Genomic DNA, 19,714 nt, shown 5'->3' with positions numbered 1-19,714 from the left:
TGAGGCCCATAGCAGGGGAGGGTCCGGGAAAAGCCAGGTGTCCTCGGCACTTCGGGTCAGAGGCTGGCCGCGGCTCCCCTGCATTCTCGGGGGAGGGGGCGCCTCTATGTAGGTCGGGAAATGAGTTCAGGTTAGGGGGGAGGGGGCAGAGGAACAGGGACGATGACAGGAGACCAGGAAAGACAGCAGGAGGCCGAAGGGGAAGGGAGGTGGACTCCTAGGGAGCAGGTGGGGACGGGAGACCAGGGCGGAGGTTGCCCACGGGCCACCCTAAAGTCCTGCCGGGCCTCGGCTCCCGATCGGGCTCGCCACCGCGCCCACCCCCGCGTCCCCAACCGGCCCGGGGGACCGGGATGGCGAGCGATGAGATGCAGACAGCCGACCTCGGGCACATCTCAACCCCGGGCTAAGCCCGGGGGCGGAAACGCCACGGCCCTCGCCGAATTTCTCAGGGGGAAACTGAGGCTGAGGGAGGGCGTGGGCGAGGGTCCCTCTCCGGGCCGCCGAAGACGGGTGCAGAGCCTGGCAGGTTGGCCCCCACGCCGGCCCTGGCCCCTCCGCTCCCTGCCTCCGGCCTCGCCGCCTCGCGGGAGAGGGCCGGTGGTCTCTAGCCAGGGCGGGCCGTGCGGCCTCGGCCTGTCCCCCGCCCGCCCCGGTGCAGCCCCAGGCCCGCGCGCCTACCTCAGCGCCGGGGCGCGCGGCCCATGGGCGGCGGGCGGGCTGCTGCACGGCGCTCCCGGCGGGCTCCGGCGCCCGGTAGCCGCGGAGCAGGCGGAGAATTTATGAATGGAGAGCTCGGCGCGCGGGGGAGGCAGGCGCGAGAGGAGGGGTCACACACGTGACCGCGCTGGCGGCCAGCCCGCTCCGACCCGCTCGGTGCCGCCCGGTGCTGCCGGGTCCCCGGCCGGCCGCCCCCACCTCGCTCGCCGCCGCTTCTCGCTTGCTCCGCGCCGGCCACCGCCTCCCCGTCCCTTCCGGCGGGGGCAGGGGGCGGAGCCTGTGCTCCTGGGCGCCCCCTCCCCACGCGAAGCCGCCCTCTCCCGAGGCAGCTGAATCTCCGCCCCCGGCCCCTGAGGCACGATTCCCCGACCTTCACTGGATCCCCGGGGACGGGGAACCAAAGGGGTGTTGGTCCCAGGGCGCACGACTCCCCGCGGCCTGGAGTCCGGGGGTGCCCAGACTCCCTAACCATCGCTTCCCCGGTTTGGGAGTCTCCGGGGTGCACAGCCTAGGGGCTCCAGGGCACATGTCCCACTTTTCTTCCCCTACATGGGCAGCACTGTCAGGGTTGTCTTGTTGTTAGGATGAGCAGCAAAGATAATGGAACACAACGCATTCTGAGTGCCACCAGGGCTTGCCTGGGGTGGGGTGACAACAGGACTACCCCTGCAGAAACCCCATGCCTGGTCAACCCCAAACTGCTCTTTCTCAGACAGTTGTGCCTCATCTTTCTAGATGCTCAGGCCAGGTCGGGGTCCCATCCCAGCCTGCCAGGCCTTGTGTTCAGCACAGCACAATGGCACCCCTTTCTCCTCCAGTGAAAGAGGAAGGCCCAGTCCAACCCCAGGGCCTTTGCACGTGCAGGTGCCAGGCCCGGACAGCTTGTCCCCTCCGGAGCTTCCTTCACCTCTTTCCCAACGACGAAGTCTTCATCTCCTCTTGACTCCGTTTGCTAACAAAGCAACTCCCACCCCACATTCCGGAGCTCTGCTGCGCTTTGCTTCTCTCCGAGGCCCTGCACGTCGTTGCCTGTTACTTGTTCCTCTGCCTTGTGTCCCTCCTCACCCCTGCCCCCACTGCGGTGACCTCCAAAAGCAGTTCATTTACAGCTGGGTCCGAGAGCAGAGCATAGCAGAGGGGCAGCACCCTGGAGAGAAGGTGTGTGTCCAGTGGATGAAAGGGTGACACAGCCCAAGGAGGGCAAGGGGCAGTCAAGTGGACAATTACCCGGGAAGGCTGGCTCCAGGCGTGTGGGAACTGCATGGGCAAAGTCCCTGAGGTCCCCAAGTGTGTGGGCTGAAGGTGAATGTGTTGGAGGACCAGGGGGAGGCAGCTTGTGTTCCCAGCAGGGGAATGATGTGGTCCCTCTGGCTGTTTGTGGAGAAGGTGCCCTGGTGAAGCTAGGGGAGGAGCCTGTGGCCATCCAAGTCAGTAAAGGTAGCTGCAGGGGCCGAGCTGGGTGGCTTGTCGATGGGTACACCAGAGAATTCCAGGATAAACCCGGGTTGGGGACCTGAGTAACAGGTGATGCGCCGACCCCTTGGCTACCCTGGAGTGGGGATTAGAGACAAGTCCAATAGATGGGTCTGAGAAGCATATGAAAATAGGCCTCTTTTCCAGTAGGATCCAGGGTTCCGGGACGAGCAAGCCGTGCACAGGACGCACCCCTAAGAAATGGGAGCAGAGCTTCCCTCTGCACACACCTGACTAGGGCCAGGATGCCCAGCGCATAAGGACTGATTCCACGAGTACCTCTCACAGCGCTGACCTAGAGAGGGTGCGGGGGCCTGGGCGCCAGGCCCCGGGCCTCCCTGGTGTGGGAGCCTCTTTCGGCCACAGCACCTGCCCAGCCACGAGCCCAGGTGTGACCCACCCCCACCCCCCGCGCCCTGCACCCGTCCGCTCCTCACCCAAGGCCCTTCCGGATGTGGACCCCAGCCCGGTCTAGCCGGACTCCACGTTTTCCCGGAGCCCAAGGTGGGGGCTGGGGCCCAACCCGGGGTGCCGACCTGCCCGCGCGCGGGGGCGGAGCGGTGACGTCAGCGCCGCGAGCGAGGCTGCGCGGGCCGAGGTGACGTCCGCGGAGCCCAGGGCCGCCCGCGCACGCGCCCTTGCGTCAGCAGCGCGCGGAGGCGGTGGCCGGGAGGGGCTGCGGGGGGCGCATCTCCGGGCGCGGCGCGCCCTCTGCCGGCGCCCTTAGGGGTGCAGCCAAGCGATTCCTACACCGCTGGACGCTTACGGGAGCTGGACACTCCGCCTGGGATACCGTTCCCGGGACGCCTGCACCTCCTACAATCACTGCCTGCCCTATCCGGCCCCCATACTCTTTTTCATTTTTAAGTATTTGTCACCTCCTAACATACTGTACAATTTATTACGTTGAGTGTCTGTTAAACGCCCCCACCACCCCAAACTAGAGCAGGAATCTTAATATTTCCCTGATGTCTCCCCAGCGCCTGACATCCAATGAGCGCCCCCAAAATCTTGAATTAAGTGTCTCTTTCTCCGCGCGGGCTTCTGGTGCTCCCCGTGCAGAGCCGTGTAACCGACCCCCGCACCTGACCACCGGGCTGGGAGCTCTTGCCGGAAGGAAACTACAACCCCCAGCATGCCGCGCGTCCAGGCGGTTCGCCGTCTACAACATCGCGCACAGCGCGCCGGTAGTCGTAGTTCGCGCCTGCGCCCTCGTCGGGATTCTTCTCCCAGAAGTCCTCGAGCGTCGTCTTCCTCGACCTCCAGGCCGCTGGCGTCCAGCCGGAGTCCGCCCGCCCCTGCTCTGCTGTCCGCCGTCCGCCCTCCATCATGCTGCCCGCTGCGCTCCTCCGCCGCCCAGGCCTGGGCCGCCTCGTGCGCCAGGCCCGCGCCTACGCCGAGGCCGCCGCCGCCCCGGCCCCCGCCGCGGGCCCGGGACAGATGTCTTTCACCTTCGCCTCACCCACGCAGGTTCGGACGTCCGCCGGGCTCGAGACCCCATTCTGGACCCCGCGCCCCTCCCCCGTGTGGCCCAGGATCCGAGCCCCCAACCCTCAGGTCGGCGACCCCCATTCCCGACCCGCGCCCCTCCCCCGTGTGGTCCGGGATCTGACCGCCCAACTTTCAGGTCGCTCCTCAGCCTCCCATTTCGATGTGCGCCCTTCCTCACGTGGTTCAGAACCTGAGTCCCTGGGCACCTTTCTTGTACGCTCCTCCCCAGGTGGCTCGCTGGTTCTGCCTTGACCGCGCCTCCTTACCCGAGGGCTAGGGTGACTGGATTCCATTGTCAAGTAGACGAAGGCGCTGCAGTCCTGCACGAGGACCCCACCGAAGCATCGGCTGCTTCCGTGTCCCCCGTCAGCTTTCAGTCTTGCCTTGGCTGTTTAACTGCGGCGGAGACTGACTGCTGTTCCCCGAGGGACTAGCCTTAAGTGATCCTTTCTTTATGTATCTTGTCTAGGTGTTTTTCAACGGCGTCAACGTTCGACAGGTGGACGTGCCCACGCAGACCGGAGCGTTTGGCATCTTGGCAGCCCACGTACCCACACTGCAGGTCCTGCGACCAGGGCTGGTTGTGGTCCACGCTGAGGACGGCACCATCTCCAAATACTTTGGTGAGTTGATTGGGAGGGCAGAGGGAAGGGGCTGGGTGGGAGATGCTTGTCTCAACGGGTTAGTTCTCGTTTCAGTTGGCAGTGTCAGGAAGGACACCAAGGATATAGAACTCCCCGGCACTGGGCTGGGTGTGGTTAGGGATGTAAGTGGTCAGCAGTGGGCCGGGCGGGGGCCCATCGGAGGAGAAAGGATCCTCAATTCGGAGGAGGTTTTCCACAGCGTGGCCCCAGCGGTACAACCCAGACTGGAAATCAGCTTCGGCTCACTCCTAACCCTGGCTCAACTCCTGGGCTGCTGGGCAAAAGGAGGGGGCTCTGTCCCCATGTCCAGTCTACAGTAGATGCACTGGGTGGTCTCTGTTCACTTGTGTGCTGGGGCCTTTGGATCGTGGAGCCACGCTGTGTGGTCACCCTCCTGGCCCTGCAGGGGCTCTGGGGCTGACTGTGTCCCCACACACGTACATGGACCTCTCACTCCTCCTCCTCCTGCAGTGAGCAGTGGCTCGGTCACGGTGAACGCTGACTCTTCGGTGCAGTTATTGGCTGAGGAAGCCGTCACACTGGACATGTTGGATCTGGGGGTGAGTGTCCCAGGGGAAGCTGGTGCTCCGAGCTGCCACGAAATCCCCAACTGCAGGGAGGGAACAGGTACCGGGCTGGGCTCCTTGCTTCGCCCTCACCCGCCACCCACCCCCTGCAGGTGGCCAAGGCGAACCTGGAGAAGGCGCAGTCGGAGCTGTTGGGGGCCACGGACGAGGCCATGAGGGCCGAGATCCAAATCCGCATCGAGGCCAACGAGGCCTTGGTGAAGGCCCTGGAGTAGGTGGTGCATGCCCCATGCTGGCTCCGGCAGGGAGACTGGGCCAGAGCTGGGCAGGGGATGGCCTGGCGTGAGGACCCAGTTCCTGTGGGTGCAGGTTGTCTGGGAGGCTGGGGGAGTGATCCTGGGGGAGCCATCCTCTCTAGGAAGCCACCAGGGGGCAGCGCAGTGCCGGCGCCTGCGCAGAGCGCCTTTCAGGGTTCTGCCTCTCTGTGGTGAATAAACCAGGGAAACAAGCCAGCTCTGGTAGGTCTGGGGGCTGGCGTCAAGGTCGGGCACTTGCCCTACCCGTGGGGATTACTCTCACCCCGGAAGGCTCTTCCACTTCCTAAGATCTCCCCAACCTGACGTGCTGGCCACCACTCCTCTGCCACATCTGCCGCAGAGACCTCTGCTCCCAGCCACCGGCAACGGACAGCCTGCTCCCTGCCCGAACCCTCATTAAACACCTGGAATCCAGTTTGCATACGCTGACTTTATCCTGCTTGGTGGTGGGCTTGGGACCCAGCGCGGCCTCTCCCCCAGTGTCCTGTGTCTGCGCAGCGAGGTGGGGCAGCCAGCCTCAGCCTTCCCAGCTCAGCAGGCTGTAGTCTGAACCGCTTGGGGTGTTGGCGGTGCGGGCTCAGCTCGCAAAACTAGACTGGGTTGTGGGAAGGCTGTTGGCTGTCACGCCGGGAGGGTGGGCACAGGTGAAGGTCACCAGCCAGGGCTGGGGATGGCAGGCAGCAGCGTGGCTGCCACTTCTGGGCTGGGCCTGGGCTGCTGGACAGACATGAGGCTCTGCCAGGTTCCAGACTGTGACGCCTGTCCCGTGGGCTCCCCGGCCCCGCCCCAGCTGCACTGGGAGGGGGTGGGTCCTGCCTGCTCCAACGGAGGCCCTGCCCTGTGCCTGCCTGGCCTGTGGGTGGCCCCAGCTGGCCAGGTGCCCGATCCCTGATGGTGTTGGCACCTCCGTGGCACCGGGGCCCCTGGACTGGCCCCAGATGGGTGGGGTGGCCAGGCGGGGGCGGTCCTGGCACCTTGAAGCTTCAGGGCTGTCCCATTTCTTTCAGCCAGTAACTCACTTTTGCAACCATGGGGGTGACCCAGGCACTGGCCACCTCCTTGTCCCCCTCCCCGGCCCTGGGTCAGAGCAGAGCTGGTGGGGCATTTCATGGGGGTGAGTGTGTGGGAACGCTTGGGCCTCTCTGTGTGTCACCGGCAGCCAGAAGGTGACGGAGAGGCCACTCCCGGGCTTGTCATTGGCACGGGTGGGCTGTGTGGTCTTGTGTCACGATCTTATACGAATGACTGTCCCGTAGCTGCCTCAGAGGCTCGATGTCTGGGGAGTCTCCAGGCAAGCTTGCGGCTCTGGGCGGTGTCCGTCTGGGGCTCGCTCCTTCTGTGCAGGTGAGGTCCAAGCAGCCGGCCCCCACTTCCTCAGGAAACCCCAGCTCAGCTAAAGCTGGGACAGCCGTGGGGTCACAGGTGCAGCCCCACTCCTCCCCTCCTTGTCTCCCGGCTTAGAGCCCAGGTCTTCGAGTTCCTGGACTGGCTTCTCATCTGTTCTATAAATAAGAGCAAGGACACAGTTGGGGGCTGGTGGGGGCTTGTGGGAGGAGACCCTGGACCAGTGGTCCCCACACCAGGGAACCTGCCTGCACCATCACCCCCTGAGGCCACAGCCCGGGGCTATGGGACACAGCCACACAGCTAGGACCCCCAGCATGGTGCAGGCCCCCTGGGGGATGTGCACGCCTCAGAGTCCGGCTTGGGGACACCTGCGCCCTGACAGCTTCAGGAACAGCCTGTGCTGGCCAGGCTGCGTCCTGGGGTGGGAGGCACCCAGGGTGGGATGGGTCACAGGGCCAGGAACCAGGGGTCACGACCCCTTCTGAGAGTGCAGGCCTTGGGCCTTGTGGGGGCAGGCGGTGCCCAAGGGTTCATCTCCTTCCCAGGAAGGGGTCCCCTCGTGCTTTGAGTGCGCTCACGGCCTGGGACTGCCCCCCATAGCACAGGGATGCTATGAGTGGGAGAGAACAGGCCTTAGGCTGATCTGGCACGTTTATCAACTGGGACTTGCAAAGCCAGGCAGGGGCCACTGGTCTCCTGTGTGTGTGTGACCCTCAGGGGCCCCATGCCAGGAGACAGCCCACTTCCCTGCAGGCAGACGAACCAGCCCCAGTGAGATCACAGACCCGTTGGAGGTCTCAGCCGCACCCCACCCAGCGCCACCTGCCCACCTGAGGGTCCCACCTGGCCTGTCCCTCCGTGAGCCCTCCAGCGTTCAGATGCTCCGGCTTCAGAGCGCACGGTCCCCTGTGCTGCCTTCCTGCTCTCTGCAGGCAGAGCAGGCCGGGCCCGCAGACCCTCAGCCCGGCCCCATCACCAGGTCTCGGGGCACTCGTGAGAGCCTCCGGTGCTTTGCGCTCACTTGCTTCTCATCTGAGCACTGTTCTGTTTATCTGGCAAACTCCTATCCGTGCCTCAACCCCAGCCTCCTGATCCCTCCCTCAAGCCCAGCCCTGACCCTATGGGGCTGGGAGTGTCTGGGTGTGCCTGTGAGAGGGTGGGGGGCCAGAGGCTGCAGGAGCCCTTGGGTGGGAGCAGGAGGCAGACCTGGAAAGGAGCACAGCCCTGGGAGGGGCCCCCAGGGCAAGGCTGGGGGCGGAGGTGGTCGGGTCAGATAAAGGGAGACACCAGATAAGTGGACAAGTGGCCTGGGGTCCCCCTCCTCTGGACAGAGAGGGAGGGACGACTGAGAGGGCCCTACCCTCAGCCAGGGTCATCCTTAGAAAACCCCTTACACAGGGCGACCTGTAGGGACACACCTGAGGACATGCCAGGCTTCTGCCTGTTAATGGCTGTGTGGCCTCAGTTTACTCACCTGTAAAATGGGTAGGGTGATTACGCCCACCACAAAGGCAGGATACCAGCAGGTGAGCATGCCTGATGGGATGATGGCAATATTGCCAGGCCTAGGTGAGGGCCCCACATCCCCAGGCTCCAGAGTGAGGTCTGCTGTGTTCTCTCACTTCATTCTACTGCCACCCTGCAGAAACTGAGGCTCACAAAGGTCAGTGCCCTACGGGGTCACAAAGCCCAGCGGGCGGTGACTGGATGCACAAGGCAGGCCTGGCGCTGGTGAATCGCTCCATAAATGCCCTCTGAGGTCACCGTTAAGGGATGTAGTTGGCTGGGCCGCCAGGGCAGCTGGCTGGGGCCCCCCCACTGCAGGCAGGTGACCCCAGCCTGTTTTCCTGGACCGAGGCCGCTGACTCAGGCCCCCCTTACCGCTCCCCCACGCGGGCGCCCCCAGGCGGAAGCACTCGGCCAGAAAGGGGGCGGGGCAGAGAATCCAGCTGTGCACCCCGAAACCCCGAAGCACGGGCCGGAGTGCGGGTGCGCCCGAGTCGTCAACGCGGCCGACCGTGACCCCAGGTTCGTAGCATTCAAGGAGCGCCACCCCCTCCCCGTTTAAAATGCGAGATTTAGGGGGCGGGTGGCCCAGGCCCGACGGCGCCCCAGGGCCCTGGCCGGCAGGCAGGGGCGGGGGCCGGCCTGCGTCACCGCCTGCCCGGCCCCCCGCCCCCTGGCCGCCCAAACTCCACCCCGAGGGAAGGCGGCGCGGATAAAGGCTCGGGGGCCGCCCGCTCGGCCCCAGACCGGCTCCGCCACCGCGCACTCAGCCTGGACGTGGGTACACTCAGGACAGTTGGGACTTCGGACTTGCCTCTCCCGGTGAGTGGGGGGCGGGACCTCGCGGGCCGAGGAAGGGGGTTCTCACTATAGGCTCTTGAGGGTGCCCCACTTTTCTTTGTTCTTTGAGCAGGCAGTGTTCAAAGGTGTCTCCAGCCCTGGGAAGCCCCCCGGGACGTGGAGTGGGAGGCACTCGGCGCAGCCAGCACAGCCCGGGAGGGACCTCTGCCCCCGCCCCGCCCCCCGGGCACTCCCCCTCCCCGAGAGTGACCTTGAGCTAGTTGCCTTTCCGGCCTCAGTTTCCCCGAATGTGAGGCCCCAGTCTCCTGACTTGGAGGCTTCATACCCCTAGCGAGGCTCCCACAACGCCCGCAGTCCTGTCGGACTGCCCCCGTCCCTGGAGGCCTCGGCGACCCCTCCCCGGGTCTCCGGGCAGCGCTCCCAGGTGGGGCCGGCAGAGGGCGCGCCGGCGCTGCTGACTCACCGCAGCCCCGAGCGGCGCGCGCGGGCGCAGCCGGGGACGCCGCGTCACGTCACGGCTCGGGCGGGCGCGAGTCGGGAAGCGGGCCCGGCCCGGCGGGACGGGGGTGGGACGCGAGGTGGCACCGGCGCGGGAGGGCCTCTCCGGCACCGGCCACGTCACCACGGCACCGGCCACGGGGGTGCAGGCCCCGCCCGCAGCTCCACCCCTTGCCGGGGCTTCACGCCTCACGGGTGGGGGGCACCCCGGACCGACCCTCCCGCGAGCGCCCCAGCCTGGGCTCGGCCACGAGGCGCGGGGACAGCGTCCAGCTTCCGCTAGCGGCGGCTTCCCGGATCGGCGCTTAGGGAAGGCCCCGGCTTCCTGCTCCTTCGGCGCGCAGCCACTGCCCTCCCCCACGGCGCGCCGCCCCAACTCTGGGTCCCGCGCCCCCCGGGCCGGGCCGCCCGCCCTTTGTTGCGGGCCCGGGCCTTATGAATGGCCGCGGCGGGGCGGGGGTGCGGAGGCGGGCCAGAGCGGCGCCGGCCCCGCCCCTGCCGCGCTCCGCTTGGCCAACGGGACAGGGGCGGAGCGAGGGGTGGGCCCGCGCGGCCACGTGGGGCGGTGCCGCGGGGGCTCCCATTGGCCGGCCCGTGTGGCCGACTGGGCGTTCAGCACGCGCTGATTGGTCGGCGCGGGCCGGCGGAGTAAGTAGTGAATGGGAGGGGGCGGAGGCCCCGCCCTTCGGGACGTTGATACATTATAACTTTTTTTTCTTGTTACTTTCACCCCCAGATCCTCCGGCGGCGACGGCGGCGGCGGCTGTTGCTAAGGGAGGGGACGCGCGGGGAAGCTCGGCCCGAGCGGCAGACGGCCCTGAGCGCGGCCGACTGAGTGGCGCCCCCTCCTCCGGGACCCTTTCCCGCGCCCGCCGCCCTTGAAAGGAGCTGAGAGTGTAGTCCCCACCCAGGAAGGTGCCCCGACGAGCCGACGCGACTCCGGAGCGCCACTCGGATTTTTGATTCTTGATTCGCCTTCCGCTCCTGGGACCTTCTCGAAGGGAAAGCGCGCTGCCCCCCGCCCTCAGGGGCCCCGAGGACCCCTGTTTGGGGAGCCCCCCCGCCCTGCCCGGAGGCGCGGCAAGAATTGGCGGCGCCCCGCGGACTCCAGCCCCCCAGCGCGGGCCGGGGATGGAGCCGCAGCCCGGCGGCGCCCGGAGCTGCCGGCGCGGTGCCCCCGGCGGTGCCTGCGAGCTGGGCCCGGCGGCCGAGACGGCGCCCATGAGCCTGGCCATCCACAGCACGACGGGCACCCGCTACGAGCTGTCGGTGCCCCCCGACGAGACGGTGGAGGGGCTGCGCAAGAGGCTGTCCCAACGTCTCAAAGTGCCCAAGGAGCGCCTGGCGCTGCTCCACAAAGACACGTAGGTACCGCGCGCCCCCAGCCCCCGCGCCCCCCGGGCCCGACGCCCCCTCTGGCCCCGGCCCCGGGGCGGGAACAAAGAGCGCGCCGCTCGGGGAAGGAAGGGGGCGGCCAGACGGGGGGCGGGGGCGCGCCGCGCGCTCTCGGGCGCCCTCTGCTCGGCCCTGCCAGTCTTGGCCCCCTCCCCCGCCCGGGGTCGCTGCACAAAGGCGGCTGCGAGGGCGCCTCGGGTCGGGCTTAGGCGGCGTCCCCCACCGGAAGGCAGGAGTCCCGGGCGGCGCGGGGGTCACAGCTACGGGGGTGGGGGGCGCGGCGGCTGCCTCCTCTGCCTGCGACCCGCCGGCTTCCGCATCTGCTCGGCGGCCCCCTCTGCGTCTGGCTGCCTCTCCCCCCACTTGCGTCTCTCTGCCCCCCTTTGTTCTCGCCACCAAGCCCTTCCCGCAGTCTCCCCCTCCCCCCCCGCCATTTAAATCGCCTCCAAGCCGGGAGCCCTCCCTCCGCGGGCCTCTGGGGACACGCAGTGTCCATCCCCAGCGGAGGGGCCCCGGTGGGGGAGGGGCGGGAGGGGGAGGGTCTCCTTTGTCTGAGCGGCGGCCGCGGCGGCGGCCTGCGCCAAGGAGGGAGGGAGGGAGGAGGGGAGGCCCGCCCGGCGAAGCCCGGAAAGGCTAAGCGCTTGGCCCGCAGGGACAGCCCAGGCCCCGGTGGTTGAATTACAGGGGGGCGGCCCCAGGGTTGGGGGAGGGTGCCAAGGGACTCGCTGGGCCTAGATGGTGAAAACGTGCCTCGCTGAGGCGCAGAGGGAGTGCCCCCAGTCCAGAGTTGGGGTTCCTTGGAAGAAGGGATCTGCACCGTCAGCAGGGGCTCCCAGGGTCTGACCTCAACCACGCACACACTCAGGTCTCTGGATCTGGAGACCAGGAAGGGGTGGGGGTGATGGACGTCTGTGTCTACCTCACGAGCCCAGCCCTCCCCCGCGGACTCCGCTTCCGAGCCCCTGCCTTGTCTCGGTGTAGCCTCACCCTCTTCCTTCCTCCCCACTCAGCCGGCTCAGTTCGGGGAAGCTGCAGGAGCTCGGCGTGGGGGATGGCAGCAAGCTGACGCTCGTGCCCACCGTGGAGGCGGGCCTCATGGTAAATGGCTGGGGCGGTGCGCCTCGAGGCCCCGCACTGACAGGCAGCCCCCTCCCCTGCGAGCGCAGTCCCCTCCCCTGCCAGCACAGTCCCCATCACACACTGGACCCCTTCCCCTCCGGGCCACCCACCCCACCCATCAAGCGGGGCCCTCCCAACCCCGGTGCTCGGGTGCGCCCTCAGGGTCTCTTCTTCCTCTCTCTGTAGTCTCAGGCCTCCAGGCCAGAACAGTCTGTGATGCAGGCCCTCGAGAGCTTGACTGAGACCCAGGTAAGACCCGCGCCGGCCCCCTCCTGGCCCTTGGGGGCAGCAGGCCCAGTGCCCGGCCACTCTGGAGGGCCTGGGGGTTGTTTGTGCCCCCAGCAGGCCTGTGAGGAGGGGAGGGGACGCGCCGCTCCGCCTTCGTGCCAGCTTGGCCTGGTCACCCAGCTTCCTATTCCTCCTCCCCGCCCCCCCAGCACTCACCATCTGACCTTGAGAGCCTTCTCTCCCACGGTGGCCGCCATGGGGGAGGGGGCCTAGCTTTCACAAGCCTGCCTGCGGGGTGACCTTGGCCCATGCTCCCACACCACCGGGCCTGCGTCCCCAACCTCACCAGCCGTGCCGAGGCACTCTCCCCCCTGCCCCACTGTGGTTTCCACAGAGCGACCTTTTTAACATTTCTGATGGGGGGGGAGGGATGGGACTGGGTGATACTCTTTCCGCCTTTCGTGACCCCATTGCGAGGGGTGGGGAGTCACCCCTCCCTCTCCTCCCTCTACCCTTTGTTCTCTGCCCCAAAAGGGGGAGGGGGCGGGGGCACGCAGCCCCTGGGGCCAGCACAGACCAGACAGGATGTTAGGGAAATATTTAGTAAGTGCCGGGAGAGCGACGAGGAGGAAGGCTGGGGCTGGCCCACACTGGGTTCCCGGTTTTGTTGCAGGTTTTTTCTTTCCTCCTCCTTTCCTCATTTTTCTGGCAGCAGGGCCCTCCTCCCAGGAGGGTGACACAGGCCTCAGCTATCTGCCCGCTGCCAGGGTGGGGGTGGCAGGTCCCCGGCCTCAGGAACCTGCTCAGCGGCTTCCCTTCCTCCTGCCCTGAGGCCCTTGCCCCCTCCCGGCGTTTAGCATCCTGCCCTCACCAGCCAGCTGGCGCGGAGGAGGGGGGGGGACCCAGGAGCTGGGTGGTCTGCCGTCAGGAGGAGCAGTGGGGTGGGGGGAGAGCCAGGGTCCCTGGAGTCGGGTGGGGCTAGCGTGTGCTTTCCTGGGGCAGATGTGAACTGAGCTCCCTGCTCCTGGGGGGGCTGTGGTTGGCAGGGGGCCCCTGGGCGTGTTTGGTTCACATCCGCTGCAGGGTGTCTACGTCAGGAGGGAGATGGGAGGCTCTGGGCGGAGTGACTGGGCTCCCAGAGCTGCTTCTCCGCCTGGCACCGAGTCATGCCTGCCCGTTCACCCTCCCCTGGGAGGAAGTTGCAGGGTGGAGTGTGGGGGGGGACACCCCAGCTGCTCTTGGGAAGCCACCCCAGGCCCTTCCTGCAAAGGGCATCTCTGGGGCTGGGGAGGGCGTGTGCACAGGGACTGCGGGGTGGGGGCTGCGCTCGGCCCGCCTCCTTTGCCTTCTCCCCATGGCCCCCAAGCAGGGAAGGTTACGCCAGCCACTGCCAGCAGGGAGGGGGTGGTTCTGAGTCATCGCGGCCTGTGTCACTTCTCAGAAACCTCCGCCCCATCCCTGCCCGGGGAGAGCACGGCACTGGCCGGGCCCCAGAGGAGGGGTCCAGTGCAGATGGGGGTGGTATGCACCCCTCTCCCGCTGCGAAGGGGCTGCCAGACTGAAGGTTCATGTTTGAATGGGCTGTGTTGAAGCCCTGGGAAACTCGGGCCCCAGGGAACTGGTCAGGGTCCCCCCAGCGCCCGCAGAGGCAACGCCTCCCCCTCAGCCTCGGCCCCGCCCAGGACAGATAAATATTTATCTTGAGAAAGCAAAGGTTAGGACAAGAATTTGTCCAGGAATTTCGCCCACTCGCTGTTCCAGTGGCTTAGCTGGGAGGGGGCCTGAGCTAGGCCCCTGCAGTGTTCACAGGCGAGAGAGGGTGGGGTAGAGGTGTGAGGTGAGGGTTCTTTGAGAACAGTGATTGCTGGCTGGGCCCCGCCCCCTCTGGCCTCGGTTTCCCCTTGAAAGAACCAAGCTGGCCAGGGCGGGCCAGGCCCCCGTCTCATCCGCCTCTGTCCCCCCACAGCCCCCAGCGGCGCCCAGCCCGGGCCGGGCTGGCGGAGGCAGCTTCCGGAAATACCGATTCATTTTATTTAAGCATCCGTGGCACCGACAGGGACCCCAGAGCCCAGAGAGGGGCGGCGAGAGGCCCCAGGTCACGCAGCGCGGGGGGCCGGGCCGGGCCGGGCTGGGGGCACCACAGGCTGGAGCCCTGGGCTGACGGGCCGCTCTCTGCAGGTCAGTGACTTCTTGTCGGGCCGCTCGCCGCTGACTCTGGCGCTGCGCGTGGGTGACCATATGATGTTCGTCCAGCTGCAGCTCGCAGCCCAGCACGCCCCACTGCAGCACCGCCACGTGTTGGCTGCCGCCGCTGCTGCCGCCCGTGGAGACCCCAGCGTGACCACCACCCCTGTGTCCTCTCCCTGCCGGCCAGTGTCCAGTGCCACCCGCGTCCCCCCAGTGCCCACTGGCCCTGCGCCCACGTCCTCCCCTGTCACGGCCGGCTCCTTCCGCTCCCACTCGGCCTCTGCCACCTGCCCCGAGGTGAGTCTGGGGGAGGACGTGGTGGGAGAACGTCAGAGCCCTGGATACGTCTTTTGTATCAAGGGCCGTCCTCAGACCCTGGGCTGGTGTTGGTCTGGTGGGTGATCCCCTGACCCTGAACCCCAAAGCTCATGTGCCTCCCTCCCCCATCAGCAGATGGACTGCTCCCCCACCGCCAGCACCGGTGCCAGCCCCACGTCCCCCGCCGGGGGCAGCCCCACGTCCCGCTCCCGCAAACCTGGCGCAGTCATCGAGAGCTTCGTGAACCACGCCCCGGGGGTCTTCTCAGGGACCTTCTCTGGTAGGTGTCATGGCGTGCCCTGCGAGCAGTCACGTGAACCCACGCCAGGCATGGGACACACTCCCCGGGATCCCCACGCGTGTGCCCGGCCATACAGCAAGCCACGTGTCCTCATGGGTGGGTGCGAGCGCCCGTGTCACCCAGGGTTCCGCCTGCACATGTGAGACCCGGGCACTGCCGAGGCCTCACGTCCACCACTGGGGTCCTCATCCACACCCCTTCCCGCAGGTACGCTGCACCCCAACTGCCAGGACAGCAGCGGGCGGCCGAGGCGGGACATCGGCACCATCCTGCAGATCCTCAACGACCTCCTGAGTGCCACGCGGCACTACCAGGGCATGCCCCCATCGCTGACCCAGCTGCGGTGCCACGCCCAGTGTGCCCCGGACCTCGCCCCCAAAACTACCTCCTGCGAGAAGCTGGCGGCCGCGACCCCGGCCTCCCTGAGCCAGGCCCGCCTGTGCAAGCCCCCGGGTGAGTGTCCACCCCCACCCCACCCCGTCCTGGGTCTCTCAAGGCCCCTCTGTGCGCCTCTCAGAGCAGCTGAGCCGCTGGTGGCGGGGAGGGGGCCGCCAGCTGCCACTCGCCCTGCTTTGCAGGCGCGTGTAGAGAAGGGAGTGTGTGTGCTGGGGGCACACAGCATCTTTGTGCCCTCCCCGGGGGGGGAGTCCATCCTCACTTCCTCCTCGCCCCCCTCGGGCACCTTCTCCAGATGGTGCGTGGGGCCTCTGTGAATGGGCCAGTCAGGCTGAGGAGGGGGTTAGCTTCCCCCTCCCGCTCAAGGGCGGCCTCCGCCGCCCCACCACCACAGCCATCTCGTTATTCCGGATGCCTCCGGAGTTCTGTAGAACCGTGATGTGGGCCCCCAGGCCCGGTCTCAAAGGGGAAACCAGGGCACAGCCTGAGTCCTACCCTGGGTCACAGAAATAGCCTAAAGGGTTCAAGCTCCAGCTCATTTTTATGCCAGCCGTGTCCCCGGTGCCCGGCTCAGGCCAGCCCCTGCCCTCATGGAGCTCACAGCCTGCTGTTCAGCAGACGTGGAATTAATGACCTAAAGGTCCAGCAGACCCTCTTGACCCACTCACTCGCTGGCGGGAGCGTCCACAAGAGCTGGATCGGGCCTGATGCCCATCTGCTGGGGGTCCTCGCGTTTGGTTGGGGGTCTGGCCTCCAAGGGTCGCTCAGGGTCATGGTCACTGCCGCCTCTGCAGGGGACCGGCTGCGGCAGACAGAAAACCGAGCCACCCGCTGTAAGGTGGAGCGCCTGCAGCTGCTGCTCCAGCAGAAACGGCTCCGCAGAAAGGCCCGGCGCGATGCCCGGGGCCCCTACCACTGGCCGCCCAGCCGCAAGGCCGGCCGCAGCGACAGCACCGGCGGCGGGGGAGGCGGCGGCCCCAGTGAGGCAGCTGGCTTGGGCCTTGACTTCGAGGACGCCGTCTGGAAGCCAGAAGTGAACCCCGACATCAAGTCAGAGTTCGTGGTGGCCTAGGAACCCTGTCCCTCGCCCAGGGTGGCCTGTGAGCGTGGCCCCACGCGGGAGGGCCAGCGGCCGGCTGGTGCAGTGGGGCGCTTCCCCCTCCCGGTTACGCGGCCTTTTTTTTTTTTTTTTTTGAAATTTCACTTCCTACCGTGGTTTTCCGAACTCTCCATGGACTTGGGTTCCTGCCTCCTCGGTTTGGCTCACACTGCCCGCCCCTCCCTCCATCTCCCATCCTCATCCCCGACCTGGCCGGGTCCCTCCCGCCCACCTTCCCAAGCTCCAAATATGTAGCAGTCTTTCCAGATGGTTGAGAGCGGCGACAAGGAAGCCGCCCCCCACTTCCGTTCTGCCGCCCTCCCCACCCTTTTCAGGTTGAAGTCAAAAATGTAGATGCCTCATTATGCACTTTACAGACAGGGGAGGGGGCCGCGGAGAGGAGAGGCCCCCACCACAAACCCTGGCCCTAAAACAACTCGGCAGGTGCGACCTTGACCACCAGGGACTGTTTCTCTTCCACATCCGTACTCTTTTCTCTTCCTGGTCTCTCCTTTTCCATTTTTCTTTTTCCTGGGAAAGAAAAGAAAAGCCGTTTCAGGGGAGAGGCTGGCCAGAGCCTGCCTTTCGGTGTGGGCTGGGGTGCGTGGGGGGGGACCCTTTCCTGCCAGGAAAGGAGAGGGAGGGAGGGGTGGTGCCCGCCGCCAGCCTGCACCCCGTCCACGCACTGTGCGACTTCCTTCAGCGCTACCCCACCGCCCCACCCCGTTTTTCTGAGCTTGGGGTATTTATAGACTATTAATTTTCTGACTGAGCCAATAGTGGTTGGGAATCTCTTGAAAAATACGGAGAGCAATGGCTGGGGGGGCGGGCTTGACGCCCCCAGCCCTCCTTCCCCACCCAACCTGAGGGATCTGGGCCTGTGGACTGTGTCTGGGGGCCCTCCGGCAGCTGGGAGGGGAGGGGAGGGGGTGCTGAGCTGTGAAACCCCAGGAGGGGCAACGCTGTGTAGCATTAACCCCCTTGGGGGGGGGTTCGCTGCTGGTCTAATTTGGACCCTCCCCACTCATGCCCATGCCCCAGGGGCATCCCCCAGGGCAGAGGGACAGACCTCTCCCCCCTTACTGGGGCCATTTCAGTGGGGTGGAGGGTTTTTTTCATTCACTTTTATTTTTTACTGATAAAGGAGATGTTTGGGCCCTGCCCCCCCACCTGTCAGTCTCGTCCTGGCCCCGCCCCTCTGTGCTGCGCAACACCCCTCGCCCTCTGCCTGCCCCTCCCTCCTAGATGAACCCCAAGTCCTCACCCTGCCCCCGATTATGTGTTTAAAGTTAATGGTTTCAGATGTGAACATCTTGTGTTAACTGTAGCTCTGTACATTTTTTGTGGGGGGGGTGGGCAGGGAGGGGTCAGAGGGTAGGGGTCAAGGATCTTTGTTTTTGTTTTCGTTTTTCCAAAAAAAAAGAAAAAAGAAAAAAAGGGGCGGGTTTGTTTTTGAAGCGCTGTCTTGGATATCTATTTAATGTGTGTTCTGATGGGGTTTTTTTTTTTAACGATTTTTAAATAACGTCTGTGCCTCCGCTGGTCTGAGAGTGGAGGCCCCAGGCAGGAACCGCCCACCCCTCTCTGCCCTCTCCAGGGCCCCCCCCAAGAAAGCATTACCCACCCTCGGGGGGTCGGGCTGTGGGGTGTCCCAGCACCTTGCGGGAGTTTCCTGTATGAAAACATGAAATTGGAAAAGAAAACAGCCTCCACAAACACCGTGATTTCAAGGAATAAACAAAATGAAACGAGTGAACCTCCGGCCTGCTCATCTCGGGGGGCGGGGTGGTCTTGGATGTCACAGAGTGGGCTGAGTACGGTAGTGGGTGATCTGTCTCAGGAGGGTCGGGTTGGATGCTGGGGTAGCCCGCCACCCCAGGGAGTGGGAGGTGGAACGTGCTCCCAGGGCGCCCAGCGGGGGGAGGGGCGCGTCCCGGAACAGTTCCCACGCCCCCTCCCCGCTTTGGGGTGAGGGTGGGCAGGAAGCCGCCTGGCGGGGGAGGGAGGGCCGGCCACTTCCCGGTACCCAAGGCCGGAAGTCCTGCAGGGTGTGGGCACGGGGCTGCCAGCCTGCGTGCCCTGGGTGGGGCCTCTCCGTTCTAGGCTCTAAAGTGGGCTGCAGGGGGCTTCCCTGGTAGCGCAGTGGTTGAGAGTCCGCCTGCCGATGCAGGGGACACGGGTTCGTGCCCCGGTCCGGGAAGATCCCACATGCCGCGGAGCGGCTGGGCCCGTGAGCCATGGCCGCTGAGCCTGCGCGTCCGGAGCCTGTGCTCCGCAACGGGAGAGGCCACAACAGTGAGAGGCCCGCGTACCGCAAAGATAAATAATAAAGTGGGCTGCAGGCGAGCCCAGGGACTCAGTCTCCAGGGAGACCTGGCTGCAGGCTCTGCGCCACGGTTTCCCCAGCCCCAGAAACGGGGAAGCAGCTCCACCTGCCCGCCCACGCGTGGGGGGCCCAGCCTGAGGAACCCTGACCCGAGCCCCCCCCCGGGGTATGGCGCCAGGCCTCCAGAGCACCCCCTCTCCCTCCCACAGTCAAGCCAGGGCCTGGGGCTGGCGCTCGAGGCCTCCCGGTTTGGCTCCACCCCAGCCCTGCGTGGACTCCCTTCGGCCTGCCCGGCCTTGCATTCCAGCGCTCCCCATCCCTGACCATCGGGATTAAGCCTCCGGGCCGTGCCCTACCCAGGAACACCCCTAGCCAGCGCCCCTGCTTTGCCTGGGAACTTCCCCTGTCTGCAACTCCCACCCCTGCCCACCTGGAGCTCCCTGAGGGCCGGGCCAGGTGGCGAGTCCCACCTTCATCCACTTTGGGGCTGGGCAAAGACACACAATCACAACAACACTGAAGGTCATTTCACATGTATTTCCTCACTTAACGCAGCCACCTAAGAGAACTAATTACCCTCCCATTTGGTAGATGAGAAAACCGAGGCCCGAAGAGAAATACCGTTTGCTCCAGAGCACTGGGGTGATTGTTACGTTAGCGACCACCATCCCCGGGCTGATTTCTTATAGCCCAAGACCCTGCCCTCCCAAGCCTCAGTTCTAGGAGTCCCGCCCATGGGGAACGGAAACAGGTGCAGTCCCAGGAGTGTCCTGGGAGCAGCTTGCTAAGGCCTTTCTGTCCCTCCTGCCACCCTGTCACCCCCAAATCATCGCACGCCCACGCCAGGAAGGTAGGATACTCAGGTCAGGCTGATCCCTTCAGACCTTCAGGTCAAACGTACCCGCGGGCCCGGAAGACCGCAGGGTGGAAGTGTGGGTGGGACAGCTCAGGTCGAGCCCCCTGCCCACGCAGCCGGGTCCCCGGAGGTCAGGGCTGTGACCCAGGTGGCCGCTACAGGGCT

The 19,714-nt window shown here is 66.1% G+C and overlaps 2 protein-coding genes across 5 annotated transcripts; both read left to right on the top strand.

Moving 5' to 3' along the window:
- The first annotated feature begins 3,406 nt into the window (after positions 1-3,406).
- Positions 3,407-5,359, top strand: ATP5F1D (ATP synthase F1 subunit delta). Its single transcript, XM_082652194.1, has 4 exons — positions 3,407-3,663; positions 4,154-4,307; positions 4,800-4,888; positions 5,008-5,359. Exons 1-4 carry the CDS (start codon positions 3,523-3,525, stop codon positions 5,128-5,130), a joined length of 507 nt encoding a protein of 168 aa, XP_082508320.1. The 5' UTR covers positions 3,407-3,522; the 3' UTR covers positions 5,131-5,359.
- A 5,096-nt stretch (positions 5,360-10,455) lies between these two features.
- MIDN (midnolin) lies at positions 10,456-18,115 on the top strand (the record flags this gene model as incomplete). Of its 4 annotated transcripts, none has more annotated exons than XM_082652478.1 (8): positions 10,456-10,688; positions 11,730-11,817; positions 12,025-12,087; positions 14,033-14,161; positions 14,245-14,550; positions 14,707-14,851; positions 15,080-15,325; positions 16,063-18,115. In XM_082652478.1, 8 exons carry the CDS (start codon positions 10,456-10,458, stop codon positions 16,338-16,340), a joined length of 1,488 nt encoding a protein of 495 aa, XP_082508604.1. In that variant the 3' UTR covers positions 16,341-18,115. The 4 variants fall into 4 exon arrangements, with proteins under 4 accessions (XP_082508604.1, XP_082508603.1, XP_082508606.1 ...); XM_082652477.1 differs by having other exon boundaries at positions 14,704-14,851; XM_082652480.1 differs by lacking the exon at positions 14,033-14,161.
- Positions 18,116-19,714: the final 1,599 nt, after the last annotated feature.

The sequence above is a fragment of the Grampus griseus genome (genome assembly GCF_964374135.1).
Source record: "Grampus griseus genome assembly, chromosome: 3".
NCBI classification, from domain to species: Eukaryota; Metazoa; Chordata; class Mammalia; order Artiodactyla; family Delphinidae; genus Grampus; species Grampus griseus.
This window is presented reverse-complemented; position numbering and strand designations above follow the sequence as displayed.

What these genes read in the sequence shown, in the direction of transcription:
- ATP5F1D (XM_082652194.1), top strand. Translation starts at nt 3,523, where the DNA reads ATGCTGCCCGCTGCGCTCCTCCGCCGCCCAGGCCTGGGCCGCCTCGTG. An exon ending in CACCATCTCCAAATACTTTG is followed by an intron (nt 4,308 to 4,799) that starts GTGAGTTGATTG and finishes CTCCTCCTGCAG; the next exon opens with TGAGCAGTGGCTCGGTCACG. An exon ending in TGGACATGTTGGATCTGGGG is followed by an intron (nt 4,889 to 5,007) that starts GTGAGTGTCCCA and finishes CACCCCCTGCAG; the next exon opens with GTGGCCAAGGCGAACCTGGA.